The following is a 19822-nucleotide window of genomic DNA, read 5'->3' as shown; positions in this document are numbered from 1 at the left end:
AGAGGCAGAACAGAGCCTGGCTGTGCCCTGCTGCCATGCTACCTGGCTCCATTCTCGCCCTCCAGCCTTCTCTTTAAAAGTGAGGTGCCCTATTGACATCCAACAAGGTCCATTTTCGGTTTCAGTGGGTGACTGCCAGCACATACTGCTTGTAATTAAGAAGTCTGGTGGACACCCACTAATGCAGCCAGGGCTCCCATGCTGGCAAACTCTAAAGCTGCCATTGTCACTCTGCTTTGTCGGTGACCTTGAGTTTTTTTGAGACGATCTCACAGAATTCATCTCAATGACAGCAAAATCCATGTATGAATGTCTCTACAGCACAGGCAAATAAAAATATTTTAATTACACTCTTGATAACAAACACAACTCTGTTGCCATCTGGACACTGCAAACAAGCAGGTTATTAATTTAGTCCACATTGTCTGAGACCAGCTCCACCTGGAAAACCGCCTGAAGATAGATGGTACTTATTCTCCCTTGTCTGTCTGAGCAGGACAGTGAAACGCAAGATGACAGAAACCACTTCATTGGCTCTCTCTGAGAAGGCAGCAGGCATCTTGCTAGTTCTTTTTCCAAAGTTGACAATATCTTTGGTAAGGACTTTGCACGCATACCAAGCCAGAGCATCTTCAACTGGTGGCGCCTAGCCAAGCTTAACCTTGAAGTAATATGACCTCAGAATACTTGTCCCAGTGCTTCTGGCTTCCACTCCAGCAATGCTTCTGCTGTCACTCTTCACGTGGGTGAATCCACTACAAAGAGGAGGACACACCAGGCGTTAACCTTGGAATAAAAGCAGACACCTGCACCTTCCCAACCCTATCCAGCCCACTGGCACGACTGGAAAAGGCTATACATGGTTAGCGGGAAGGTCAGGTTGGGTTCCCGCAGTGGTGCCTCTTGAAGTACGATGCTCCCGACGCTGTAAGAAACATCGGGAGAAATGGCTCTGTGTCTATTACACTAAGTGCACCTCTGCCAGGGTCTACAGTGGACCTACCGTGGTCAAAGGTGCCTGCCTGTAAGGGCTCCCAGGACCTTTTCAAGGTCTAACCTGGATTCCGCCCCATGTTCTCTGTGGACTATGCACAAAACATCTAAATCTCTCAGCTATTTCATTTGCAAAGTGTGGGTAGTACCAGCATGGGCTGGTTTTGTACAATACAAGAGACAACATACAGCACGCAGTGAGAACTGAAAAGTCTGATACGTGGCAGAAAAACAGGATGTGCTGCACAGTGGCTCATCTTGAGACCCAGGAAATGAGGCTGTACTTACTAACACCCTTTCCAAACAACTCCTTTAGAACCATTCCTTCGAGCAGATGTGATATGCATATCTGGTCTCAGCTATTCAGGAGAATGAGGAGGAGGAACACTTTCTGCTGCAAGTTTGAAACCAGCCTGGGGCAACATGACAAAACTTGTTCCAAAAGAAAGAAACCCAGTGCTTTTCTACTCCACACACACAGGGCTGGAGAACAGCCGATTACCTGGCCCATCTGTGAGATCCCCCGAGCAACTGGTAACAGCTCTTGAGAACAGGTGATGCGTCCTTTTTATTCCACACGTAGACACGCAAGGACAGGTCCAAGGCAGCAGTGATGACACGGTCTGGATCCTTGAAATGAAGTCAAGTGAGCCACAGCTGTGGACTCCCAAGAGTAGAAAGCATACCTCAGGCAGGAGGCGCCACACTCACCACCCACATAGACGTGATGGGCCTCTGGTGGTCCTGGAAGGCCATCAGCTGCAGGCCGTGTATGGTGAAGAGCACCAGCTCTGACCTGGAGGTGAGCAGGATGGTTTGGGAGCTGTGGCCCTGCATAAGGTGAGGAGTCATAGTGTCCGGCAGGTGGAAGCTGGCCAGCTGCTGTGCTTGGGAGAACAAAAGCACACGGGTTGCTTCTCTGGTATGGCTATGTGCCTCACCCGACAATCTGGTGTACTGAAAAAAAATGTCGGGCTCTTGCAGTTAGAGAGCTCTGCCCCTGCTCCTGAGCCAATCAGCCAGACCCCTAAAGCTCAGTCCAGTGGCAGCAAAATGCCGAGGTGGCCCCGCCCACAAAGGAAGAGCCAGCCCATGGGTGTGGGTGTAGAATTTACTTCGGAAGCCCAGCACCACACAGGGACCAACATCCCACCACCCGGTACATGAACCATGCAGCAAAGCATCCAGGCCACTCTGCCCCTCCTTCCCCGTGAGCAGCCTGTCCTGAAGTTCCAACTGAAGGCTGTGGCCAGCACAGGGACCTTACCAAGGATGCTCACTCTGTCCCTGGACTTGGTGGCCTTTAACTCGAAGGTAGTGATAACTGAATGCACGCCACCGTCATCTCTGTGTATCACCATCAGTCTGGCTGCCTCATCTGGAGCCCAGCAGGCTCTGGAGCTCAGCCTGACGGGGAGGGTCGTGGAGACAGGAAGTCTGTCTTCTGATGGGTGCAGCAAGGGCTGCGTGTAGAACACCTGTTGAAACACCCGTATACGGCCACAGTGTGGTGAGGGGCCTGAGAGTTCCCAAAGCCCTCCAGCCCCAGGCTGACTTCAGCCTCTGGTAGGGCTGCCTGGACAGATGGCTGCCCACATAATGCGATACTAGGCCTAACTGGGCACCCGAGGTCATTTTCATGTCCCCCTTCTTGGCTGTGGGTTACAGTATCCTATGTCCTCTGTACTAAACTGCTCTTCTCCAATGATCTTCTTCCCTAGCTCTCAGGTCTCCTTCCTGCGTTCTGCTAGCTCTTCTCTCTACTGTCTTTTAGTTTAGGTCCTGGTACTCCGTAAGGGTTTCACCTCTGGCAAGTGACTGGACATTGAAGAGGGAACTTGCCCCCATCTCTGCGTTAATTAATCCTTGACATCGAATCCCGCACTCGCTGGCCAGCACTCCCCCCCCCCGCCCTGAGCAGATACCTCCTGCCTGTGAAGAGGGCAGACAAAAGGCAGTCCATCCTAGTCTCCTCTCAGCACTAACCCCTGGTGCTGAGACTTGCACTCCCTTCCGTGCTAAAATCAGAGCCAGCACTGCCCCGGTGCCAATGGCTCCTGCCTTTGAAAGAGGCAGAAACTCATGTCCTTGAAGTGATAAGGCCCTCATTCTTGAGCTATGGGGAAGAAGCAATGAAGTGCTCCAAGACAGCTGGGACTGACTTGCAAAAACCCACTAGCCTCCGAGAACGGAGTAAGTTATTTCTTCCCAGGTCAAAGGTCCTTTTCTAGCTGCATGGTCCCACCTCCCAGTCTGAGCAAACATTATCAGTTCTGAAGGATGGCACCCCTTTACCCTCTACCCAATCATGTAACGCCAAGGCTCGAGAGCCCCCGCTTATGCATTCTCCCATATATTCCCTGAGGCCCTAGCTGAGCATGGCATTCCTAACCTGCACAGCAGGGAAGGTTGTGATCCGGGTCTGGACTCATAATAAAGGCTTTGTGTTTACATCGGTGTGGCGATTTCTGGTGGTCTCTTGGGGTTCCCGAGAACTGGGCACAACACTGTGGGGGCTCGTCCTCTGGGATCCTCAGCAGATCCCCAGAATCTACAACCTGAAGAGTCTAGTGCCAGCAAGCGAGTGGTGAGTGTTAGTATTTCTGTACTGTCCGTGTCTGTTCTGTTCTTGCTTTTGGCCTTGGAAAAGCCTCAAGATGTTGGAGTAAACAGCAGAGGGTGACTAAGAGCAGAGGTGCTGGAGAGTGGCCTCCTGAGTGTTCATTGATTACCAGTCGGGGGAGGAATCTGTGATTGAGGAAGAGCCTTGTCACAGGTTGCTTTCCTCCCCATGTGGTCTCCACTTTCTGAGTCTGTAGAGCCGGAGGCGGATTCCACTGTTTTACTCTATGGGCAACGGGGCCAGATGACCAACAAGGGAATCAACCCCACCATTATTGGCTCTTCAGCTAATGCTGATCTTTATAATTGGAGGAGAAAGAATGCTAGATTCTCAAGACAACCCTAGAGAGCTCGTTGTCCTCTTAGACGCCATCCTTGTCAGCCATCAGCCCACTTGGGAGGACTGTCAGCAGGTCTTGCAGATTCTCTTTAGCACCAAGGAAAAGGTACACACGTGGAGGCCCAAACATCCCCGGGAGCCGGCAGCACTCCAACCCAGATCCCTGCTGACAAAGAGGATTTCCCCTCAGGATAGCAGCTTGGAACTACAATACGGGTAAAGGTAGGGAACGGCTTGGGTCTATCACCAGTCTCTAATGGCAGGTCTCGGGAATCACAAATTTGGCTAAGGTTTATGATGTCAGGCAGAAGGATAATCAAGGCCCATCAGAGTTTCTCGTGCAGATTATAGACGCTTTCCGCCATTATATGCACCTGGACCCTGAGGAGGCAGTAGTACTGGCGTTTATAAATCAGTCAGCACCACACATTAAAAGGAGGTTACAGAAGTTAGAAAGACTAGGGAAGAAGTCATTGAGAGATTTGGTGGAGGTGGTGGAGGAGGTGTGCCGTAATAAGGAGGCGAGAAGGAGGGTAAGACGGGGAAGATACTGGACAGAGATCTGGCCAAAGTCCTTCTGGCCAATAGAAATCTGGACCAGAGGGAGAGGAAGTGCCAGCTGCGGACTACTGCTGAAGGGAAAGAGCCTAAGGGAGGTTGTCGACCAATTTTAGGCAAGAACCACTGTGTCTATTGAGAGGAGGAATGGCACTGGGCCAGAGAGTACCCGAAGAGAAAGCCAAAGACTAAGACCATGCTCGCCGAGGATGGAGATTGAGAGTCGTGGCTCGGACCCCCTTCCCGAGCCCAGGGTGACCCTTACAGTGAAGGGGAAGCCTCTGGAATTCCTGGTGGATACCGGACGGAGCCCAACATTCAGTGCTCATAAAGGCTGAAGGGCCACTGTCTACCAAGAAGTCCTGGGCCCGAGGGGCCAAAGGCACCAGAAAATATTCCTGGACTACCCGAAGACCAGTGGACTTGGGAATGGGGCAGGGAACCCATTGGGACAGGGAACCCATTCCCAAATGCCCCTACTCCTTACTGTGGAGAGATCTCCTAGCTAAAATGAGGGCCCAAATTCATTTTAAACCTGGGGAAGTCTGGTGATCTGATCCACTTGCTGACACTTGACTCACTCTGAGACTGAGTACAGGCTATACAAGTCACCAGCAGCCCCCCAAACAAGATTTGGATGTTTGGTTGACAAAGCAAAATATTCACCCCGTGTTTGCAGAGCTTGAACACAGTATGAGTCCCCACCATTCATTCCAAATGGATTCTTCCCCTGGAACAAGCATACTGAGCTTGTTCAATGGGACTGACCCCGTATGCATGCAGAGGTCCTTAACTCCTCTACCCCAAAAGAGTTCTGTATTCTAGTCCAGTTAGTACCCCGCATAACCTATGATTCAGAAGGGACAGTGCTGAGAACCCTGGTAGGGCATGTTGTTGAAGGAGACCTCATGAGGCAGAAAAGGGAACTCATCTCCTTATCCCTAGCTGTAAGCTGAGGGGCAGGATTAGCCGGAGCCCACACTGGGATAGGTGCATTGATGTTACAGGAAAAGAATTACAATAGCTTAAAGGCAGGCATAGATGAGGACATCCAATGCCTAGAAAAGTCCATCTTGTACTTGGAACTTAATGTGGACTCTCTGAGTAATGCTCAGGTAGTGCTGCAGACTAGGCGGGGATTAGAGTTAGTGTTTCTACAACAAAGAGGGTTACGTGCCACTCTGTGTGAGGAGTGTTGTTTCCACGTCATCCATATGGGGTTATTAGGAAATCATTAGCCAAAGTCAGGGACAGTATAGATAGACCCTAGAGGGAATAAGAAAATTCCAAAAGTCAGTACCACTCACTGTTCGATTCCTGCCCCTGGTTAACAACTCTCATCTCCACGCTGGTGGGGCCTCTGGTCCTCATTTAACTCCTCCTCGCTTTTAGACCATGCATTATCAATAAGCTTTTTCAATACATGAAACAGAGATTGGGAACTATTCAACTGATGGAAATGAAGTCATGGTATCAACTAATTAGCATAGACAACCCAGATCTCAGAGAGCCCGAGACTGGCCTCCCAAGTTGAAGTAAAAGTAAAGTACCCTGCCCCTGTCTCTGTGTTAATCCTTGTCCCCACACTGCGCTAACCAGCCTGTACTCCCCCCACCCCCACAAATGCCTCCTGCCTTTGAAGAGGGCAGACAAAAGGCAGCCCTGAAACTTGCACTCCCCTCAGTGCTAAAATTAAAGAGCCAGCCCTTCCCCAGTGCCAATGGCTCCTGCCTTTGAAGGAGGCAGAAACTCATGTCCTTGAAGTGATAAGGCCCCCATTATTGAGCTAAGGGAAAGAAGCAATGAAGTGCTCCCAGACAGCTGGGACTGACTTGCAAAAACCCACTAGCCTCCGAGAACGGAATAAGTTATTTCTTCCCAGGTCAAAGGTCCTTTTCTAGCTGCATGGTCCCACCTCCCAGTCTGAGCAAACATTATCAGTTCTGAAGGATGGCACCCCTTTACCCTCTACCCAATCATGTAACGCCAAGGCTCGAGAGCCCCCGCTTATGCATTCTCCCATATATTCCCTGAGGCCCTAGCTGAGCATGGCATTCCTAACCTGCACAGCAGGGAAGGTTGTGATCCAGGTCTGGACTCATAATAAAGGCTTTGTGTTTACATCGGTGTGGCGATTTCTGGTGGTCTCCTTAAGTTCCCGTGAGCTGGATATAACATCATGTCTGTGCCTATGAACCAGGTCATGGTTAGCACTTTGTGACTTGCAGGGCATTGCTCCTGACTACAGAGGAGGCAGGGTACCCCCACACATCACCTGCTCTCCTCCCCAGCACCTGCACCGGCCTCACGGCTCACCCCCTCCTCAGCACACAGACAGCACTTTAGGAGCACCCTGGTGTTGACACCCAAGCTCAAATCTAGTCAAAGCTGACTTTGCCCTTCCCAGCAGAGGGCTGACCCTTCTAGCTCACAGCACAGGAAAGAGCGTAGGATAACAGGGCTGGGTTTCCTGCATGGGAGTCACACTCCTTCCCGGTCCTGGGATGGCCTAAGAACCTCCATCCTGTAGTCTCAAGGTGCAGGGTCTTTAGCCGCCTCCCACTACATCAGGTTTACCAGGAACTGGGCTCCTGGGCACTGACCTTTGGGCCTAAGTCTGAGCCTTGTGCAGACACAAATACCCACTGTGTGTCAGGGGAGCATGTGAGGCTCACAGAGGAGCGAGGAAATGTGGCCACTCTGGAGACCACTTGCAGCTGAGGTACTGTCATAGTGTAGAGGGTCCCTTCGTCACAGGCTACCTGGAACAGAAAGAATGTGACAATGAGGCATGCCATGACATTCTGGTAGAGCTGTGCCCCCCCACTGAAGGGTGGACACAGGCTATAGCAATGCAAGTGTTCAAATCAGAGCCCACGTCCCCTGCAGGAGCCTGATGTGAGCCTCCACAGCCCTTCCTGTCTAGGACAGAAGCAGCCTGCCTGTGTGTTTTACAATTACAATGTTTCCTCTGGCACTGATGCCAATTTACAAAGTTTACTAACTCAGGAAGTACTGCCAGGAGTACAGAAGTTACTCTAACTACTGCTACAGTGAGTGTTCCTGCCTAGACCCTGTCTACACACAAGCCTACATTCAGGGGGATGCCTAAAATTACAATTATTAGGTCAAGAGTACTTAAAATGTTTCACAAAATTGAAATAACCACCAAACTCTGGTAACCAGTTCAAAGCACATTCCCACTTCACGTGTAGAAAAGGGGACAGACGAGCTTAAGGGCACGTGGTAGCAAGTAGCCCCGCCCTGAAGGTCAGGGGTCCCATCCCTCATAAAAAGCTTCGAAGAATGAAGGCGTGAAGAAACAGTGCAGACAGGGGACTGCAGCCCCTGTCAGCACACAGGAAAGCAGAGGCACCTGGCTACAAAACCACACGCGCTCACACAGCAGGCACCCAGACCACACGCTCACACAGCAGGCACTCAGACCACACACGCTCACACAGCAGGCACCCAGACCACACTCGCTCACACAGCAGGCACCCAGACCACACTCGCTCACACAGCAGGCACCCAGACCACACACGCTCACACAGCAGGCACCCAGACCACACACGCTCACACAGCAGGCACCCAGACCACACACGCTCACACAGCAGGCACCCAGACCACACACACTCACACAGCAGGCACCCAGCACGGCTGCAGAGGCTACAGGGAACGGCTGATGCCACACAAGTCTGAGGGACAGAGGAGCCTGCATTCCACGTGGTGCGTAAAGAGGAGGCAGAGCAGCGGTGCCTGCCATCAAGAGGGACTCAGACTCCACCCACCATAGTGGCTCCTGAGAACGTGTGTGTGTGTGTGTGTGTGTGTGTGTGTGTGTCACTCACCAGCAAGAAGGGGCCCTCTGGGTGGTCACAGGCCTCCATTGAAGAACAGGAGGTTGGCAAGCTGAAGGAGGCCCACTCAGACCCGGTCTCTGCTTTCCACCCCATGATCAAGCCCCGTGTGTCCACGGTGACAACCAGCTGCAGCTGAGGATAGGCCACCAAATTCACCAGAGGAGCAGGCTGCACAGCACTCGACCAGATCTCTGAGCCCTGGCAACAACAAAATTAACATAATGGATTGACACACGGATCCATTTATTTCATAGATACATAGGGCTTTTCTCAATCAATGTAGGTTTTGCCTGGGCCCACTCTACTAGTATCTGTAAAACACAGATGGTGATCCACCCGTGTGCTTCTAGGATCACCCAGGAAACAAACCTGTGTCACCTGAGAGAGGGAGGTTCTTGATTAGGTTAACCGAAGTGATCCAATTTGATGAGCTGGAGTCCCGGACTGAATAAAAGGGAGAAAAACCTAGAACTCTGGCTCTCAGGGACCTGATGCCCTCATCTGACTGCCAGGATCTCACAGGCACGCACACACACACACACACACACACACACACACACACACAAACGGCAAACCTTCAAAAAAAAAAAAAAAAAAAAGCTTAAAGAATTCCGTATCTTTAAGCAGGGTGTGGATGCATGCAAACAAAATGAGTCAGGCATGGTGTCTTAGCACTGCTGCCCCAGTGACTGGGGGGAAAGGCTGGGAAGCCCGCCCTAAGCTCCAGGCCAGCCGGAGCTGCAGGGCAAAACCCAACCTGGCATCAAAAAGCCAGAGAGAAGAACAGGAGAGAGGTCAAACTGTTAACTGTTGATCGGAAGGACTAGGAGGAAGGGATGGAGTGTGTGTTCGTTTGAATTGGCTAGTTTCTGTTTGTTTGTGCTTCTGTTGTTATTTATTTACAGTGAAGTGACTTTCTAGAGATTGGACCCCAAATCTTACCCATGCCAGGCAAGTGCTGCTCACTCCCTAAACTCCCAGCCTGCCTTTTTTTTTTGTTTCAGAAGCTTTCAAGGCACAAAAACACACAAAGAGGCCAGCTGTGAGCCGCACATCTCTGGGATGGCAACACCGGGGAAGCAGGAAAATCCCCAGTTTCAGGCAAGCCTGAGCCACACAAGACTCTACAAACCACATGGAGGCATGGAGGAACCAGAAGCCATTGACAAAGGGGTACATACGGTGATTCTACTTGGGCTGCTATAACAAAATGCCCAACACTGAACAATTTGAACAAAAGTATAGAAATGGGGTTTCTCACATTTTTGGAGCTACAAAAGTCCACAATGAAGGTGCAGGGAAGTTTGGTTCTCTTTCCATGCCCTTAAACACCATATGGTGGAAAAGGAAAGGATGCCAACCCCTCCATTAGAACCTTTCAGTAGAGGACCACAGATCCCACCTTCTGTCACCTCCAAAGAGCTCAGGCAAATACTGGGAAGCAAGTTGAAGTGTGACACAGCACCAGCTTCAACAACTGACTACTTAAAGGAGAAATGACAGTCACAAACACACACACACACACACACACACACATGACCAAAACTGTCTTCTTGCAAAACCACCTGGTGTCAACATGAGTTCCAGCATGGAGGACCCTGACTAGGTGGCCTGCTGTGATTGTGAGGAGTGGCAGAGCAGCTGTCATCCCCGGCACAAGGCCACGAGAGCCCCCACCACCATCAGCAAAGTCAGGCTCCAAGAGGCAAGCCAAGCACATGTCACACAACATAGGCTACACTCAGGTTTCAAAAGTCCCCTGTGCTGGTTAGCCATTATGTCCTACTGGTGACAGCTGAAGGCACAGCTCAGATTGCTCAGCTGCATAAATGGGGCACCTGCCCTGCATTAAGAGAATCAAACCAAATGTTCCCTCCCCAGCAGGCAGCTCACCTCCTGCAGATCCCAGGCACGCACGGTACAGTCTGAAGACACGGTGCAAACCACGGACCTTGCCCCTTCATCAAAGCGGTACTCGTGGGGTGAGACGTAGGCCAGCTGATCTATCACTCCTGGAAGGGAGACAGGCATAGATGCACTCAGATCTGACACACAAGTGTTCCTCTTCTCCAGTTTCAGGAACACAACGAGTGCTTGCTTGGTGGGGACATAAAGAGACAGGGAGGCGCTTGTAACCACTCAGCTGGTGGGTGAGCCTGCCGCAGAGAGTGGAACCTTGTCCTAACTACCAAGGCCTGGCTTGTCTTCATTTCTCAACCTACTGAAGGAGATAACTTATTCTTTCCTCCCATGATGTGACACAAATGACAGAGCATCTAAGAGACCTGTGTTCACCAACTGGCATTAGCTGAGATGCCAAGTACCCTGAGATTTGATCGGGGTAGGGGGTGGGGTGGGGAAGCAGCGAGAGTGGACATAACTCCTATACTCTCCAGCCCATACCTGTGTGCCCAGAAATAGCTTTGCAGATGAAATCCTGTGGCCGCCCAGATTCCACACGGAACTCTAGCTCGGTCCGGCAGAAATAGTACTGCCTCCACGTCTGCGTACCCACGATCACTGGGAAGGCCTTGCAAGAGGCCCATCGCCTCAGACACAGCTGCCTGAAACACAGACCCACAGGCTTAGGCAGGATTCAAGAGTCAGGGATTCTAAAACCAGATCTAGCTTTGAATCCTGGCCTCACCTTTTTCTGGCTTTGAAACCCTGGATAACCCACTGTCCCTAACTGGACCTCAACTTCCTCCTCTGTTGAACAGGGGCAGTGTTGATAGTGAGTGGTAGCATATGAACCACATGTGCCTTTTCTATGACAAGCTGCCCTTCATGGCAGCCCTATGGAGGAGGTGCTCACCACTGTCCCTCTTGGGGACACTAAAGGACTGGGATTCAAGTCAATCTGCCCACTTGCCCTTTCAGCTGTTGGTCCTTCCTGTGTCTCCTTGCTATGGCCAGGGGACAGATCATCTCTCAATTCACTTGTTTATCATTATATGGCACTTCTTTACACCCCTGATCCCAAAGTCTACCCTGTGATGTCTGTCCTTTAGCTTTTTTTCATTACTGTCTGCAATAGTATATCTCCTTCCAAAATTTTGGATTCAGCATATTATGTCTTTTAATCCAAAGTCCATCTCAGAGAGGAGTGCCTGCCAAGTATGCATACTGCATTTGATCTCCACATCTTATAAAGAAAAAAAAAAAAACAAAGAAAACTAAGTGTATTTCATGCATACAGCACTAAGCTGGCCCACTTTTCTTCGCCAGTTCCGCAGCTCTTCACCTTTTCGTTAGGTTATGTAATCATACTTTTCATTATTTTAATGATCTCTTGGAGTAAGGCCCTCCAAATTTCATTACTGTCATCTTCTGTGTTAAGTACGGTCTAATGTACTGTTTCAATTTCTTGGTCATTTCTTCATATTATTAGTTACTTTTTAATAGCTGGCTTAACTTGGATTTTGACATGAAAGTATACTTTTGACCAGTACACAATCAGTTTTCAGTAGTAAGTAAAACATTTGCTCATACATGTTTGTTTCTGCCCTACCTTTAGTATGTATCATAAATCATATTAAGAGACTCTCTATGCTGGTGTAAAGGTGCACACTTAGAGCCTGAGACAATTATACGTGCTGAGCCTGACCCAGCCTGGGCTGTGAGGAAAGACCCTGTCTTACAAAAGGAAAAGCCGTGTGTAAGAAACGCAAGGTAAACGTGTGGTATATTGACTTAGACTCCAGCTGGAGAGAAGAGAGCAGAAGACAGGGGTGGTCATACTTCCTGCTTTTATACAACAGGAGAAAAGGTTACAGAAAGCATTCATACCACCTGGACACTGTTTTCACACATGGTGTTTCTTCATGTGGACTCAAGCTACTGTCTGGAGTTCAAGAGAGCAGCAGGCTAAAGGTGCTATGGGAGCTGAGTGCAAAAGCAATGGAAGTCCGACTGGAGAGGAATGCAGCTTTCAGAACTGAAGCTAACAGAATACACTGCTGCTACCCATCATTGGTCATTTCAGGAAGAGGGGAATGTGGTCAGATGGGAAAGAACCCGACCACCACCGCCACAAATTGTCCTATGTCCTATCTTACTTTGCACATGTATTGTCCTGGCTGGTCTTATGTGTCAACTTGACACAAGCTAGAGTCATCATAGAGGAAGGAGCCTCCATTGAGGAAATGTCTCCATGAGATCCAGCTATAAGACATTTTCTCAGTTAGTGATTAATAGGGGAGGGCTCAGCCCATGGTGAGTGGTGCCATCCCTAGGCTGGTGGTCCTGGGTTCTATAAGGCAGGCAGGCCAAGCAAGCCATGGGGAGCAAGCCACTGATCAGCACCGCCCCCCACCCCCATGGCCTCTGCATCAGCTCCTGCCTCCAGAATTCTGCCCTGCTTCAGTTCCTAATGATGAACTTGCTTTCTGGTCACGTGGTGTTTCATCACAGCAATAGAAACCCTAACTCAGATACCCATTAAACACCCATGAGTCAGACTCAGCGTGTAAATGCTCTAGTGTGTAGCACACACAACTCCAGTGCTCACATGTTTAGGCAAATGTGGTCTTTGAATCTCTGATCTACTGGGTATCCATGCTGACCAGCCCCAGACAAAAAGGGCTGCCGAATGAGTCTGTTTAGCCTGCATAGGACTGACAGCTCTCAACATCGAAGGAAGTTAGGTGATGAGAAAGGAATTTTCTGCTCACTTCTCAAGAACAGTATTTCCATCGGGGAAAGCTCTACCCTGGCTTCTAAATGTGTACACTCCAGGGGTTACAGCAGCAGCTGCACCAGGCAGTTCATCCACTCAGACGATTTCGTTGAGCCACATACTTGGCAAGACCTACCTTCACCTAAATTACCTACTGTTCCCTAAACGCCAGTTCTTCGAAGAGATGAAAGAATGGTCTCCAATGCTTCAAACCTGACTGAGACTGTTTATCTAATCAATATTAGTTATAAAAGCTAATAAAATCCAACAGTCCTGTGATGCTGAAAACTGAATATGCTAAAATAGCCCTGAAAGAACCGAGAATTCTGGGATGTCATAGTTACCCCAAGTAAAAGCAAAGACCAGCCCCCCCTCCAGCTTTTGAAGAAACTTCATGTTTGGACAGTTGTTTTCCATTAAAGGTAACTAAAATACAACTCCTACTTGACCCTCAAGGCTGCCTGCCCTACATTCAGCCAGAGAGGACTCATCTGTTGCCCCTCCTCCAGCTGCTGGTAGTGTAATCCTAGTATAAAATAAAAGGATAACAGCCTCCAAAGAAGGAATAAAGGATAGGGGCTTAGAAAATTCAATGTTTTAACTATTTTTATTTTCAATTGTGATTTTTTTTTTCATTTTATACAATCTTACATTTTTATGCTGCTGTGTAGGTAAAAGTAATCTGAGTTGGGCACAGTGGCCTTTGCTTGCAATTCCAGTAATGGGGGGGGGGAAGATTAGGCAGGAAGATCATAAGTTCAAGACTAGCCTGTGATACAAAGTAAGTATAAGACCATCCTAGCTATAAAATGGATGTTTTGATTTGATTTTTTTAAAGTAATTTGATTACACTGACAGAAACCACAGGAAATGAATCTAGCAGGTTGAGTTTGGCAATCCTGTTGATACAAAGTCTTACACTATTAACCACATAGGAGTTTCCTCCTGGTAAGGACCAGGGATATAATCCTTTCTCAAACCTCAATAGAGGCAAAAGTGCTGAGAGCACCTGGAGCCACTTCTGGTGAGCGCCTCTCCCTTGCAGGACACCCTTGGCTCTTCTTCACTCACCTCCACAGTTCCTTGGTCATTGAAACCTCATTCCAGACCTAGAACAAGGAGTGGGAAAGATAGGACCTGGTCAGTCAATAACCATTCAGCGCCCTGGCCTGCCAAAGCCCATGGAGGCGAGAAAGAGCAAAACCAGGCCAGCAGTCAACACAGCTCAACCCAGAGCATTCAAAACAACAGACCACCCAACGGGCCGGTCAGAAGAACAGGCCCGAGCCTAGCATAACTCATCAGCTTCAAACCGCAACTGATATGAGAAGATGCAGAGACCCGCAGCCAAATATTAGGCAGAGCTCGGGAATCCTTCAGAAGAGGGGGAAGAGGGACTGGACGAGCCAGAGGAGTCAAGGACACCACAAGAACCGGCCAAGAGAGTCAACTAAGCCGGGCTTATAGGGGCTCACAGAGCCATACTGACAATCAGAGAGCCCATGTGTGTTTGGCCCAGGTCCTCTGTATATGTCATGGTTGTGTAGCTTGGTGGTCCTGTGGGACGCCTAGCAGTGGGAATGGAGGCCATCTCTGACCTTTGGCCTGCTTTTGGGATCCCTTTCCTCCTACTGGGTCTCCGTGCCAAGCTTGGTCTTATCCTTGGGAGGCCTGCTCTTGTCTGAAGGGAAACTGAGGAGGATATGGGAGAGAAAGGAGGTGGGTAGATGAGGAGAAGAGGGAGAAGCTGCCGTTGGAATGTAATAAAGGAGAGAATAGATAAAAGATGAACCAAACCACCAGCAAATGATGAAAGAGAGGTTCAGTGGGGTTGATGAATCAGGGCCCAGGAGCTCAGAGACACAAAGCCTTGGATGGCTGTTCTAAAGCGATGTAGGGAAACACACTGGATATGCAAATGATTCATGAATATGTAAAGCGAAGTTGAGTAATTTGCCTCAGTGAGAGCAGGAGGTTCTGGTTGGAAAAGAAATGGGAAAAGGACTCCACTGGGTGGCTTCTACCGCTCCCAAGTCTCCATGTAAAAATACTGATAAGCTACTTGAGCATTCTGAATACGGTCAGAGGGAGAGATCACTTACCTGCTCAGTATGTGACTGTGTTAAGTACCACCAGGCAAGAATAAAACGACGACGACAACGACTACTGCTACAATTTTTGAACCAAATTTGAAGCAACCTTTATCAAACACTGGCCAAGACATGCATACTGGCCAGGGTGATGGACACTGGCCCGCTCCATACCTGGTGTTCCCAGAGTATGGCACTGGATTAGACAGGGCCTTATGAAGGCAATCAAGGTGACACACTTGCCACCTTCATACAATCAGGGCAAACATACATGCCTGACGTACTTCCCACCTATGTGTGATGAAGCACATCCCGTGTAGCTGAGGCAACCGACCTTGCTTACAGAAGTGGAAACACGTGGCTTATCATCTTAATTGAACAACAGCCCCCAGCATTCCAGAAAATTATCTGTCCTTGGGCAAGTGGGGCTTGCAAGATAAAGGCTTTTCTTTTTCTATAGATCTCCTACCCACAGTAATTAAAACTTAAAATATAACTTTAGTCATCACAATCCATAAACCAAGATGTTAAATACTGTCTGCTGTAGGCAGACTGTTCAGTCATGGCCTCCATTGTCTTTCCAGGGTACGTCAGGGACATGGTGTAGAATGACAAAAATGTACCTGTATGAGGTAAGTTCTCCCACTCACAAAGTTTTGGCAACTGATGCAGAGGAAAAAGATGCAGGCCCCAAGGAGTACTACAGTAGAGCAAAAAGAAGGCGTGGCTAGAGATACAGGTCAAACTATTGCAGCATTAAAGACCCACAAAGGCCGACAGAAAGGTCCCTCGGCTGCTAAGAGTGCATGGCTAGCTCCAGACCCTAGGCACATCCTCCAGAACTACAAAAGAAAAAAACAAAACTAAATGATGCCTTATCTGCACACACACCCCTTAGCCTAGAACATTCAGCCTCACCGCCAGATGTCAACTCTGGGTCCTTTCATGAAGTCTGAAGTGAAAGGATTGAGCTAGCCAGAGCCAGGCTAACTCCAGGACAGTCTGCAAACTGGCAGTTTGGGAGACTTGGCCTAAGTTTGTTTCCCAGAAATGAGAATCGGGATCCAGGAACTTACAGTCAGCCAACCACAGCTGTGAACAGCCAATCAGAGGACACCTTGTCATCTGGCCTGAAGTAAGAATAGGTAGCTAGAATGAGTAAGTGACCCCCCCCCCGGAGGTCTCCACGGTGGGCCTAATGAACAGTAGAATCAGTCAGGCCCCTAGCGGCACATACACCATACACCTTCCTGGAATTTCCCTGAATATAAAAGCTGAGCTTGGACGACCACCAGGAGCCTCCATCCCCAAATGGGGAGACCCCTGCGTGCAGGAAATGCAGCTCAATAAACGCTCTTTGCTTTTGCAAACTATCCGAGTCGGGTTATCATTCTTTGGCGATTCTTGGACCCTAACAGAAGAGCAAGTAGGATAATTGCAGCATGATGTTCTGGCAAAGTTGTCGATTGGAATGAATAGTATTGGTCTCTTCCTGTGAGTAAACATTTTAAAACGGAACAGGTTTGAAACTGCAAATCTAAGTGCTCTGTACAAGCAACAGAGTCTAACCTTTTTGAACACTTCTGAATACTTAATGAGGAGACACTTAACTTCAAGGCTCGCACTGGGTACTTCGGATAGACACTAAAGAGGGAGGATTTTAGCGTCTTTTTGGTCACAGTTCAGTAGTGAAACTGGCAGTGGAAAAACAAGTACCTTACATTAACTGTGATTTAGTCACCCTTGCACTGAGTCTTTGAGAGGAAGCACACAGTGGGACACAGAGAGCACCAGGCAGATGACCACCACGGCAGGGGCCCCGGTCAAGAAGGTGGCGGGAAGGGTAGGGCGGTGCCACCGGAGGCCACCACCCAAGCCAATCCCTGGAGGAGATGCCCCTGAGTCCCCGGGCCTGCGCAGCGCGGCGGTGGGGCGACCCCGCCCGGGACCTCACCTTGTTCACCTGCGCAGCGCGCAGCAGGTCCCGGGCCTCTAGGAAGGAGAAGATGTGCTGCAGTTCGTGCGGGCCAAGCTGCGGCGCCATCCCGCTTGCCACGCCCCAGCCCCGCCGCGTCCGCTTCCTCCCCGTTAGATAAGCCCGCCCACATGAGAAAGTCATGCCGGCTACTTCCGCTCCTGCGCTTGTCTCCCCAGGCTGGTCGTCCCAGCTGCTGGCTTTTGACTTGATCCTGCTCTTGCCTAGCGATCACTGAAGTTGGAATATTGACCTTGTTTTTTTCTCTGCCTCTCCTCTTACAATCAGTCTTTGTCTTTGCCGGGTTCTGGCTTCAGCCTCCTCCCTGCTTATGATTCTGCATTTTATTATCAACCATGCCAACACGTACACATTTGAAGTTTTCCAGAAATGGGCTGTGCGATAGGACAAAGAGTAGGGACATGCATCTTCTATTGCAATCTATTGCTTCCTCTAATATTTACTGCAATTTATAGCTGCTGTTAAAACCATGCACACATAAATTTAACCTTAGAAGAGCGAAAGTATTGGGTACTGTGTGTCTGTAACGAACTCTTCTGTGCTCCTATAGGAGTTAGGGCAGCTACAAGTCCACACCTCCCATCCTTGGCCTTCGACCATCATTACTGCCACCAATGTGCAGGTGAAGACATTTTCCCCAGTCAGGGCCACACCTGCGTGGTTCTGAAATAATTAAGGGAGCAACATCTTGTTTTGACTCCATTTCACGGTTGCTTAGATAGCTCAGTCCAAAATGGCCACACATTTGAGATTTTTGTGGGCTTGACCATGGTTCAGATATATTAACCAAAAATAAGTAAACTACAATATATTTTAAAGACACATGTTAAACACACACCCACCCACCCACCCACCCCCACACACACAATGTCTGAAATAATCAGTATGCTTTGCCAGTAATGAATGTGTTCCATGACCCTTATCTGACTTTGATATAAATTATGGTCTTTGAGAGTTTTGCCTTTAAAAAGTCTGCACCCCTGAGCTCGGATGCCAGAGACTTTTCGAGGCACAAGCCTATTCTTGGTCAGGCCATCAATAAAAAGGGCTTAAAACCTTTAATTGGCTTAATCAACATGGTTGCCAAAAACTGTCTCATGTGGGTCATTTCAATGCATTACAACCAAGATGCTTGAACCTGGAAAGATCTCTGAATCCTCCAGGGACAGAAAGGATTGCTTTGAGTTTCTGCTAAGTAAAGCTTAACGTAAGGTGATCTAAGGCTGGGCGGAGGGGTGGCCAAGAAGAGTGTGGAGCAGAAAGCTAAGCTGACGGTTGCCAGGCACTTGGTCACCTTCCTAACACACTCGACTCCCACTTTCACTGTGGAACTCCTAAAACTGGGGTGATAGACATGGCCTCCTCTCCCACCCCTGCACATGAACCAGTTATAGAAAGATCTGATGCCTCCAGATGTGTACACATGAATCCCTGTGCACTGAAGCATCAGTGGGAGGGGGGGGCTACCATCCTTTAAAGCCATTGACCTGAGTCCAAATGAAAAGGAATTGCATACCTAGAGTAAAGAGATGGATGAGATCTGTACACGAAGCACCCTACACTTACCCTGAAACGAGTAAACGCCAGTGCATTTAACCCAGGGGGGCACACAGCTTCCTGAATCCATCATTAGCAGGATTGCTACTGCTTTCATTAACAAAGTGAAAAGGGTCCGTTTGATGGTGATGTTAAACATCCTTTACTTATTCATGTGTTTGTACCATTGGTCCCCAATAGGCAGCACTGTTTTAGGAAGCTGGGAAACCCTTGAATGTGGAGCCTAGCTGGTAATACTGGGCTTCTAGGAGGTCAAAGCAGTGTTAACCAACGGCCTCACGTCTGCTGCCAGTGACACCAGCTGAGCCTGCCACCATACTGTCCCTGCCCCCAGAAAGCCTAAGTGGAAGTAAACTCTTCCTCCTCTAGCTGCGGCTTCTCAGGGTGATGTGACCAGCCATGAGGAAATAACGAGACAGAAGGAAGTCATGTGGGCTATAACTGCCCATGTTTGGCCTATTTTTGGTGTGCCCTCACAAGGAGCCTTCATGAGTAGCTACAGTGCTCATATGAGACACTGGCTCTGGCAGCCTTTGTGCTTCTACTCCAGAGAAGCTGTTTGTTGCTTGGAGAGAACTTGGTCTTGGATGTTGGTTTTGGTAAACTTGAGCTTTCCTGATTGATCAGTTGGACGTTGACATAGTACATTGGCCAGCTCATTGATTTTTTGATGTTGTCGTTTTGCTTTATTTTGTCGTCTTTGAGACTCTAGTTCCTGGGCTGGCTTGAAACTATGTAGGCCAGAATGGCCTGGAGTTCACTATGCAGAGCAGGCTGGCCTGGAGCTCACAGCTATCCATTTACCCTGTTCGTAGAGTGATGGGATTAAAGATATGAACCACTTTGCCTGGCCTGTTTTAGTTTTTACAACTATTATTTATTGGTTTTGCGTTTTGAGTTTGATTTACACACACATATTCATTTTCCTTTCTCAATTATTACATTCTTTTCCATTGTAATGCTTAGTCACTTTTCCATTGCTCTGACAAAACACCATGACCTAGGTAACTTATAGAAGAGTTTGTCTGGAAATTACAGTTTCAGGCGGTTAGAGTCCATGACCATCATGGCAGGGGGCATGACAGCAGGCAGGCAGGCAGGCAGGCAGGCGGGCAGGCGGGCGGG

General features: G+C 49.0%; 1 protein-coding gene across 1 annotated transcript; it reads right to left on the bottom strand.

Annotated features, from left to right (window-relative positions):
- Positions 1 to 310: 310 nt before the first annotated feature.
- Positions 311 to 17217, bottom strand: LOC110334064 (F-box/WD repeat-containing protein 12-like). Its single transcript, XM_021215909.2, has 10 exons — positions 17099 to 17217; positions 14126 to 14163; positions 10780 to 10940; positions 10270 to 10388; positions 8365 to 8574; positions 7117 to 7275; positions 2261 to 2471; positions 1705 to 1880; positions 1496 to 1623; positions 311 to 755 (listed from the first exon to the last, which is right to left on the bottom strand). Exons 1-10 carry the CDS (start codon positions 17186 to 17188, stop codon positions 647 to 649), a joined length of 1401 nt encoding a protein of 466 aa, XP_021071568.1. The 5' UTR covers positions 17189 to 17217; the 3' UTR covers positions 311 to 646.
- Positions 17218 to 19822: the final 2605 nt, after the last annotated feature.

This window comes from Mus pahari, chromosome 16, assembly GCF_900095145.1.
Source record: "Mus pahari chromosome 16, PAHARI_EIJ_v1.1, whole genome shotgun sequence".
NCBI classification, from domain to species: domain Eukaryota; kingdom Metazoa; phylum Chordata; class Mammalia; order Rodentia; family Muridae; genus Mus; species Mus pahari.
Note: the sequence above shows the minus strand (reverse complement) of the source record. Positions and strands in the feature narration are given on the sequence as shown.